We start from the raw sequence: 9,637 nt of genomic DNA, 5'->3' as shown, positions 1-9,637 counted from the left end.
TAGTTTTGGAATTCTAATTCCACCATCGGTGATTCACAAATCATAAATTCTTCACTATATGTTTAATTCATTAATTTAATGAATAATTTATTGTGATTTTTTTTACTATATTAATTGCTCAATTCCATACATCTAAATAGAACTTTAAATATTTTTTTGCTGATAAGACTTTGACCTAATTTGAACCTACAATAGTATTATTTTTAATAGTTTTATTCTTATCAGTTTTATTTAAATAGTGAACCATATGGTTTACGTTCTAAACTCACCACTGCAGGTATATACTCCAAATGTCAAAAATCATAGTCAAAATATCAAAAATCGTAGTCAAAATGTCAAAAATCACACTCTAACATGTTAGAAACCGAAAAAAGATCACCATTGGACGAAAGGAAATCACAAATGAACTTCTACCGCATGTGATTTCATGTCGGAATAGATTTTTTTTAAGTGGGCTCCCATAACGAAATTGCGGCCCACAGAAATCCCAATCCACAAAGAAGGAATCACTTCCAATTTTCAGAAATCACAACCCACCATGTAGGGGTGTACAAACCGGTTTTTATTCCAAATCGGTTCGGTTCCTAGAACTGGTTCGGTTCAAGTCAAAATGATCAACACGGGTTCAAGGCTAAACCGGTTCGGTTTCAAACCGGTTCTTCAATAAAAATATATGAACTTTGTAAACCGGTTCGGATCCTTGGAAACCGGTTCATTAAACTCTTTTGTTTCTTTCTTGTTTTGGTGATTTAAATAGTAAAACGAAAATAGAAGTTTGACAGCAGAGCAAACAGAAAATGGAGGTTCCTACAGAAAAGTACCTGCATGCTTTTGTTTGTTAGTTCCCATGCATCTGTCCATCATGCTTTTGTTTATTAGTGCAAGTCTCTCCATCGTACAATATATATATATATATATATATATATATATATATATATATATATATATATATTAATATATATTTGAAGATTTTTTTTGCTTTTGGAGTTCTTTGCCGATGAAAGCAAACAAAGCAAACAGGGGAGAGGTGGTGCTCAGAGAAGCTGCGATAGCAATGCTGGTTTATGGCGATGGTGAAAGCAGGTGATGATGGTGTTGTTCAATGGCGATGAGGAGCTGTGATGATGACGGTTCTAACCGGTTCCCACTAAACCGGTTCTAAATCGGTTCCCACTAAACCGGTTCCAACCTCTGTAATCTCGAACCTGTCCAAACTGGTGGTTCGCTTCTCGAACCGGATCGGTTCTTCTTGAATGAGTTCACGTCGAACCGGTTTACCGGTTTATAAGGCGGCTCTGTTCCCGAACCGGGTTTTTTGTGCACCACTACCACCATCGGTTATATGTGATTTTGATGTGTATAGAAGTTTTTTTCTTAATTTGTGATTAGAAACTCTATAATTATGAAAAAAAAACCTCTAAATAATATGTTAACTAAACTTAAAATTTACGCCATTCAAATGATATCGTAAATATAGAAAAAATTATGAAAATAACCCTTCAATGAATTAAGTTTACGTTTTATAAAAGTAATCTTTTGGTAAATTGACTTTTGTTCTTAATAGTTTTAACTATTTATCATCCATTTTAACTTAAATGACATTATATTTATATTATCATGTTATCTATTTTTATCGAAGTGCGCACTTGAATTTATTAATAGTAAAAACTATTTTCTAAATTTAAAGATTTTATTATATTATCCATATATATATATATATATATATATATATATATATATATATATATATATATATATATATATATATATATATATATATATATATATATATATAACCATTTTATCCATCTTTAGTAAAATATGTACTTTTATAATTGAATTATAAAAAAAAAAGATTTTTTGGATTTAAACGTTTTAAATTTATCCCTTTCAATTTTAATGAAAATTTTAAAATAAGTCTTGATATTGTAATTTATATTTTAACTCTTCATAATTTTTTTTTATTTTTACAAAAATTAACAAACATAAATAAATATTTAATTTTTAAACGAAATTCATTTAGTAATATATAAATACATTCAAATTGAGTGTAATATTAGATATTATTGTACATTTCATATTTTAAATCCTTACCTTTTCACATCTTTGTGCATATTTTCTTTACATTTTCAAAAAGATCCATATCTTTAAAATTTTCATAAATCCAGCGTACAGATTATTTGTACTTCAAATCCCAATGGCAGTTCAAAAAAAAAAACATAATAATAAATAAATAACTTAAAATCAGAATTTGCAAATTATTTGTATTTGAACTCTAAATTATTAAACTTTTGCTACACATTTAGCTTTTCAAAAAACTTTGACAAAACTGTAAAAATATCACTATGGTATATAGTTTTAGTCTAAACCTTAATTTTTTTTGGTTGATGGTCCTTTTAACCATGTTTGTGTATGTTGATTTTTCGGAAAACTGAAAATACTAAAATACACTTTCTATAAAATTTTTATGTTATTTTTTTTAATTTAATTTAAAGTTTTATTAATTAAAAAAAATTGAGGGTCTCTCTCTCTCTCTCTCTCTCTCTCTCTCTCTCTCTCTCTCTCTCTCTCTCTCTCTCTCTCTCTCTCTCTCTCTCTCTCTCTCTCTCTCATAAGCACAAAAACCAAAATAATCACCCATCCTCATTTTCTTATTCAAAATCCTCCACCTATAACTTCTTCATCATCACCAACACGACAACATCACCACACCACAAACACCGGTCGTCGTCAGGTTCGTCAAAAGAATTTGGTGTTGCGATGAGTAAATTTTTTGCATCTCAAACGAAATACAAAATCCTTTCTGTAATGACGACGACCGGTGCTTGTGGCGTGGTGATGTTGTCGTGTTGGTGATGATGAAGAAGTTATAGGTGGAGGATTTTTAATAGGAAAATGAGGATGGGTAATTATTTTTGGGTTTTGTGTTTGAGAGAGAGAGAGAGAGAGAGAGAGATGCCATGTTTTAATTTTTGTTCAATTGCTGAAATGAATAAATAAAAAAGTTTATTTAAAAAAAATGAGAAATGAATAAATCAATGATATTATAGACATTTCAATATGCTGAATGTTCAAAACCATAACCAAAATTGTTCAAAGATGTCCAAAAATAGGGAAAATGATTTACAAGCCCAATAAAGTTTCCAAACTGTTCAAAAAAATCCCAATCATGCTTTGTTTGTCCAAAAAAACCCAACGAACTTAACATTTTGTCTAAAAAGTCCAACTAAGTTACACTTTCCTGAAAATCAAATAAAAGAACTAGATGACGTGGCTTATTACTGTATCGGAAAAATGACTTGTTAGACCAACAAAGTTTCCAAAATATTTAAAAAACTCAAATCATGTTTTGACTGTTAAAAAAAAACCCCAATGAACTTAAACAAAACAAAATTGAGATTTTTTGAAAGGTTTGGAACTTTGTTGGACTTTTTAAACAAAAAGTTAAGTTCGTTAGGTTTTTTTGAACATACAAAGCATAATTGAGATTTTTTGAAAGGTTTGAAAACTTTGTAATTATTTTCCCCAAAAAAATATTGTGATTTGGACTGTTTTGTAAAAATAAAACTTATCACTTATCATGCCTATACAATTTACCGAGAAGATATGGTAGGTCTGATAGGGTCTACCTGCTAACTACTCATTGACTGGTCCAACATATACCGATAAACTAATATTTAAAAATTAAAAGGCTTATATACCTACTCTTCTCTTCTTCTTCTTCTTCTTCTTCTTTTATAGAGACATATTTAGTAAAACAAAGAGTAAATTAACTAGATTTCTATCCTAAACAGCAAAGATCGGAGGAACAACACTCAGCGCCGTCGCTCTGACGATCGTACCAGAAACATCTTTAATATCACGTAAGTTCATTTGTTTTTGTTATTAAAGAAACTAACTGAATCTTGTAATGTTAGCAGATGATTAATTAAAAGTAATTTAAATTATTTCAGGGTTTTCATAAATGTTCGCATAAGCTATATCTAATTATCATGGCATCTATTGTCGGATCTGTCTTGAAAAGGTATGATTAATTTTGCGTAATTTGGTCTAAGTTTTTAACCTATTTGATCAAACTCTTGTTTACTAAATGGTTATGTGACAGTGGACCCTATGCTAATGTGGAGGCTAAGCTGAGGCGTTTCTTGGTTGAATTAGGGAATGCGGATAAAATACTTGGAATCCAGGTATTACCAAGGTCCTATACTTATAAGTAATTGATGTTTCAATCTCTATATAAGTAATTGATGTTTCAATCTTTGGTTGCAAAAGACTTTAATGCCCTCTTTATCTTATTTGTACAAAATAAATCTAGAAGTCCTATTTAGTCATGTCCCCTATATAATACTTGTGGACTTATGCCAACCGGAAACAAATTGCAATTTTTTGATGGATGGGACATGGAATCTCTCTTGTGCTTTGGCTGTGCAAAAGACGAACATGCCCTCTATTATCATTATTGAAAATAACCTTAAAAAGTCTAGTTCTGCATTTTAAATTTCAGTTTTTTGATGGATGGTTTGCATGCTCCATGTCAACCATGTTGGCATTGAGGTGGGGAATATGTGTATCAGCCTAAAAATATTGTAATTTTTTGTGATATGTACAGACTTTCAATCTCTCATTTATGTAAAAGACGTTAATGCCCTCCATATCTTTATCATCCTAACTAACCATAGAAAGCTTGTCCTGTGTCGTCAAGTCATGTCCCCTCTAGCAAACACAACTAGGGCGTGTTTGGCAAAACTAATTTTAATCTGTAACTTTTATTTGTTTGATGAGTGTTTAGAAAATGTAGATGGAAGCTTTTAAAATGTGTCAAATTTCAAAAAAGAACAATTGTTTAAAAATGATAAATATCTAAATATAATTTTAAGGGCAATTTTGGAAATTGATTTAAAAAGCTCAATAGCTTTTTCTTAAACGCTACATGAAGTAGCTTTTAGATTTGGAGCGTTTTGTTTAAACTGAAAGCTAAATGTTCGTACTCTGAAACAAAGCTTTTTGTTTAAATAGAGTTTTTTTTTTGTTAAAAGCTAAAATCTCCCAAACCAAGCACGCCCCTGGTAGTTCATGCCACTGACACAAACTTTCACTTTGAGTAAATATCAAAAACTATCTAGCAACTTGATCAATTAGTGTTTGTTTCATCTCTCAATTATAACAAAAAATGTATGCATAAATTATACGTTTTGTGATTGTATTTTACAAAAAATTTGATTATTATGTTTCTTAGGTTTGTGCATACAAAGATGGGCATGTGATCATTGACACTGCAGCTGGAGTCATGGGAAAAGATGACCCTCGTCCAGTTCAGCCTGATACCTTATTTCCTGTTTTCTCTACAACTAAGGGTGTCACGACAGGAATGATACACTGGCTGGTCGATAAAGGGTATTTTCGTCAATTCGATATTTTTAACACCCATAAGAGGAGGAGCTATGTACATGGTATCATGTCATGAAAGGAAATAATAATATGATACTAGGTGTCAGACCCATGTAATACATGGGTTGATTTAAAAAAAGATTAAACATTAAAATGTAAATAATAAATATTTTTTAATATACAATTTTAAATTAAGAAAGAAAGAAACGTATTTATTGCAATTTAATATCATATATATGATATTTAATAGTTTACCTATATAAGTATATATGATTTTAATTTTAAAAATTGAAACAAACCAAAAATTGACAAGTGGATAACATTTATTTTAAAAATACCACAAAATGACAACTGTCAAAACTCATGAGAGATTGACATGTGGCAAAAAAACCTTCATTTATTAAGGAGGATTTTTTTCATCACAGGAAACTGAAGCTTGACGAAAATGTTGCGAACATTTGGCCTGAGTTTGGTACAAATGGAAAAGATCAGATAAAGGTTCTCCTCATCCCAACTCTTTTTCCCCTTATTCTTAATGTATAACCTGATTCCACTTGAACACACATTAGTAGTTACAATTTCTTTATTTTTGTATATATATTTCTATAATGTTTACAGGTTAATCATATACTTAATCATACATCTGGTTTGCACAATGCTCTTGCTGGCATTTCTGAAAATGATCCTGCGTTGTTTTGTGATTGGGATGAGTGTGTAAAACGTATTGCAATGGTGGCACCAGAGACTGAACCTGGTTGTGAACAATTATATCATTACTTTTCGTATGGATGGCTATGTGGTGGGATCATTGAGGTAACATTTACATGCATCTTCTATTTTAGGACTGTTTTTAATGATATATGAGCAGGGTATTCACGTCTTTTATTTTGACAAGAAACTAGACTGAGTCTGTTTCCCATAGTCCCACTTTGTTCGGCCTTTTATGTGGTGTCATGTTCTACTTCACTTGAAGATGCTTTTTTTTAAAATTATTTTCATTGATGTATATGTTGTTAAATGTGCAGCGTGTAACTGGGAAAAAGTTTCAGGATGTTCTTGAGGAAGCGTTTGTACGCCCACTTAATGTGGAGGGCGAGCTTTATATAGGGATTCCTCATGGTGAGATTCCCGAAATAAGAAAGATTTGTATTGTTTATTTATCTGTTTAGCCACCTAACTATTTTCTGTTCAGGTTAAAGGTTAAACATTATACAGTTTTTTACCATTTAACAACTTAGTTTCCAAGGTACCTGATTTTGGAAAAAAATATTCAGATATAGAAATCAACATTGTGTTTTCATCATTTTATTAATTTAGCCACTAAACTACCTTTGATTTTTTTAGGGTTGTTACTGTTTTTAGGAAACTAACTTTTCAAAATGTCTTAAAGTTGCCAAGTAACCGATTTTATGTTTTAAAAGGCTAACAAATTCATGTTTTCTGTAGGGTTGCCTTCCATAATCTCAGGCTGAATATGTGACCACTCTTTTAAAATTAACAATTTTGGCCCAGATTTTAAAATTTATTACAAAGTTGGTCCGAATTTAATTTTTTTGTTACAAATTCAACCCAATTTATTTATTTATTGATTTTTACAAATTATTTTTCTACAACTTTGTTTAGAGTTTTTTATAATGGTTTATAAGATTTCTTTTCTTTTTAACGCTTTTTCCAATTTTTGAAAAACATTCTTTTAGAATATTTTCTTAATGTTTTTGTCCCAACTATTACATTGGCAACATTGCTTTATATACATTAGCAAATAAACCTTTTATTTATTTATTTATTTATTATTTCATGTGATTTTTAATCATGTTTGTTATTTCATCAAATCCAAGTGATGCAAAATCCATGAGGGAAAAATTGTTCTCTAATGTATATGAGGCAATGCAAAAATTAAGAAAACGTTGTAAAAGTATTTTTTTGAAAAAAGTTGGAAAAAAATTCAGAAAAGATCTTATAAACATTTATGAAAAATTCTTAAAAAAGTTAAAAAAAAATTAATAAATTTGGGGCAAATTCTTAACAAAATTTTAAATTCGGACCAAATTTGTAATAAAATTTAAAATCTTGACCAAAAGTGTCAAATTTTAAAGAGGGGTGACCAATTCAACGTGAGATAGCATGTAACCATAACCATACCGGAAAACATGAGTTAATTTTCTTTTTAAAACATAAAATCGATTACTCGGCAACTTTAAGACAATGAAAAGTTATCCAAAAAAACAAGGATAACCTTTTTTAAATAATAGTTCAGTGGTAAAATCTATAAAATGGTGAAACTAGGTTGTGTTTTTCTGTATATTGTCATGATATACATGTACATTGTCAAATGGATTTTTAAACTATGAAAAGGTATATAATGGTTTAATCACTACAGAAAATAGTATGTTCGATAATTCATAAGAAATTTGGTTTTTATGCGTATAATCCAGGTGTGGAATCTCGTCTGGCAACTCTTACATTCGATACAACCGAATTCAGTACGTTTGCCGCTCTAGCGGGAAACACCGAGTTCAGGACTGCATCCGCCACGCCTTCCTCACTCACCGCGGAATTGGTTGAAGATCTTATTCCCTTATCCAACACCCTTGATGTCCGCCGTGCCATACTACCTGCCGCCAACGGCCACTTCTCAGCCCGTGCATTGGCCCGCTACTATGCCGCCCTCATGGACGGCACCACCCCTCCCCATCACTCCTCCTCGTCTCTCCCACCACTCGGAAGCCACCCTCACCACCCCACATCCCCATCCAATAACCAAAAAGACAAAACCAACAACGCAAGTGATGAAATCAATACTAAAATCTTTAACACACCAAAATCAAAACTTCATGATGCATTCTTGGGTAATGGAGATTATAAGGATTTAATCTTGCCAAATGAGAAATTTGGGCTCGGGTTTAGGAGGGTTAACACAACCGATGGTTCAATGATTGGATTTGGTCATGCAGGCTTAGGTGGTTCAACGGGATACTGTGACATAAACAACCGGTTTTCTATTGCTGTGACTGTAAACAAGATGTCTTTCATGGATATACCCACCTCGGAGATTATCCGGTTTGTTTGCTCGGAACTTGATCTTCCTGTACCTGAAGATCATGCTGGATCTTTGGAAGTGATCGACAAACCGGTGATCAATTAAAGGGGGTTTGATCAAAACATGCTCATAATTACATAAATAGTATTTGAGGGAAACTTTATTGTACTTGTTTTTTTATAGTACATTTGAGTGGAAACAGTTGAAGGAAGTTTATATTTATTGTGTAAAGTGACCTATTCACTCATTTGTTTATTAATGTTATTATTGTTGTGATAAATCTGATTGCAATGTGGATAAACTTAATGCTCCTGATAAAAACGTTTTCAACAGATACTTTGAATAAATGTTGTTATCGTTGTTGATTACAAAGTTATGATTATGATTCATATAGTAAGCGGGTCATCATCCCAACGGATAATATTGTCTAGGTTAGAAATCACGTTTGTTGTATTGTAATTTACCATTTATCATCGATGGACAGTAGGCTTCTGTCTCTTTCTTATATTGATTGTGTAGGATGGATTTTATTGTTGTAATTTCAAGTTTACCAAATAAAACTTTAGAATCGCCTATTAATTTGAATTTCGCAAACTAAGAAAGCTTACAAAATAAATGGAGAAATCAAATATATTAAGTTACCTCGTGAGAGTCCATCTTTCCCATCTTTTAGAGTGGCCTATTAATTTAAATTTTGCAACTTAACTAGCAGCCTATTGTTGTTTCGTGTTGACATTGGGTATCTAAACTCACAAACTATCACCATTCCGTCATCAACCCCTCAAACATAATTGACAGTTGAGTACTCATTTGCCTATCGTCGTTTTGTCAACAACGACTATGGGTATCTCGACTCACAGTTTCCGTCATCAACCCCTCATGGTACATGATTGCACCATATAATCAAGCAATTAACACATATACAAAAGACTAATCTAATCTACTTGTATAAACATACACTAAGAGTACCTACATCCTATCATACAAATGATATCTACAGTCATACGAAGTATAACGAGAAAAAATATCCGATAACCGAAGAGCTCAAACAAACATATTTGATTCTTCGTAAGAATCGGTGTCACGAACCTCCTAAATAACAATCAAAGGTCAAAACTCGGTCGATAACCCAATCCTTCCAAGTTAGACTAAAAGTCAAAGTAGTAAAAAAGACAACGATCAAAATCAACCGGGAAATGTGGCCAGATC

General features: G+C 31.5%; 1 protein-coding gene across 1 annotated transcript; it reads left to right on the top strand.

Moving 5' to 3' along the window:
- The first annotated feature begins 3,705 nt into the window (after positions 1 to 3,705).
- LOC145053067 (uncharacterized) lies at positions 3,706 to 8,708 on the top strand. Its single transcript, XM_079001039.1, has 8 exons — positions 3,706 to 3,863; positions 3,954 to 4,024; positions 4,106 to 4,187; positions 5,237 to 5,394; positions 5,814 to 5,886; positions 6,007 to 6,201; positions 6,414 to 6,507; positions 7,824 to 8,708. Exons 2-8 carry the CDS (start codon positions 3,993 to 3,995, stop codon positions 8,531 to 8,533), a joined length of 1,344 nt encoding a protein of 447 aa, XP_078857165.1. The 5' UTR covers positions 3,706 to 3,863; positions 3,954 to 3,992; the 3' UTR covers positions 8,534 to 8,708.
- Positions 8,709 to 9,637: the final 929 nt, after the last annotated feature.

The sequence above is a fragment of the Lactuca serriola genome, chromosome 5 (assembly GCF_051521515.1).
Source record: "Lactuca serriola cultivar US96UC23 chromosome 5, Lser_US96UC23_V15, whole genome shotgun sequence".
NCBI lineage: Eukaryota > Viridiplantae > Streptophyta > Magnoliopsida > Asterales > Asteraceae > Lactuca > Lactuca serriola.
The sequence above is the reverse complement of the archived record's forward strand: the minus strand, read 5'-3'. Positions and strand labels throughout refer to the sequence as shown.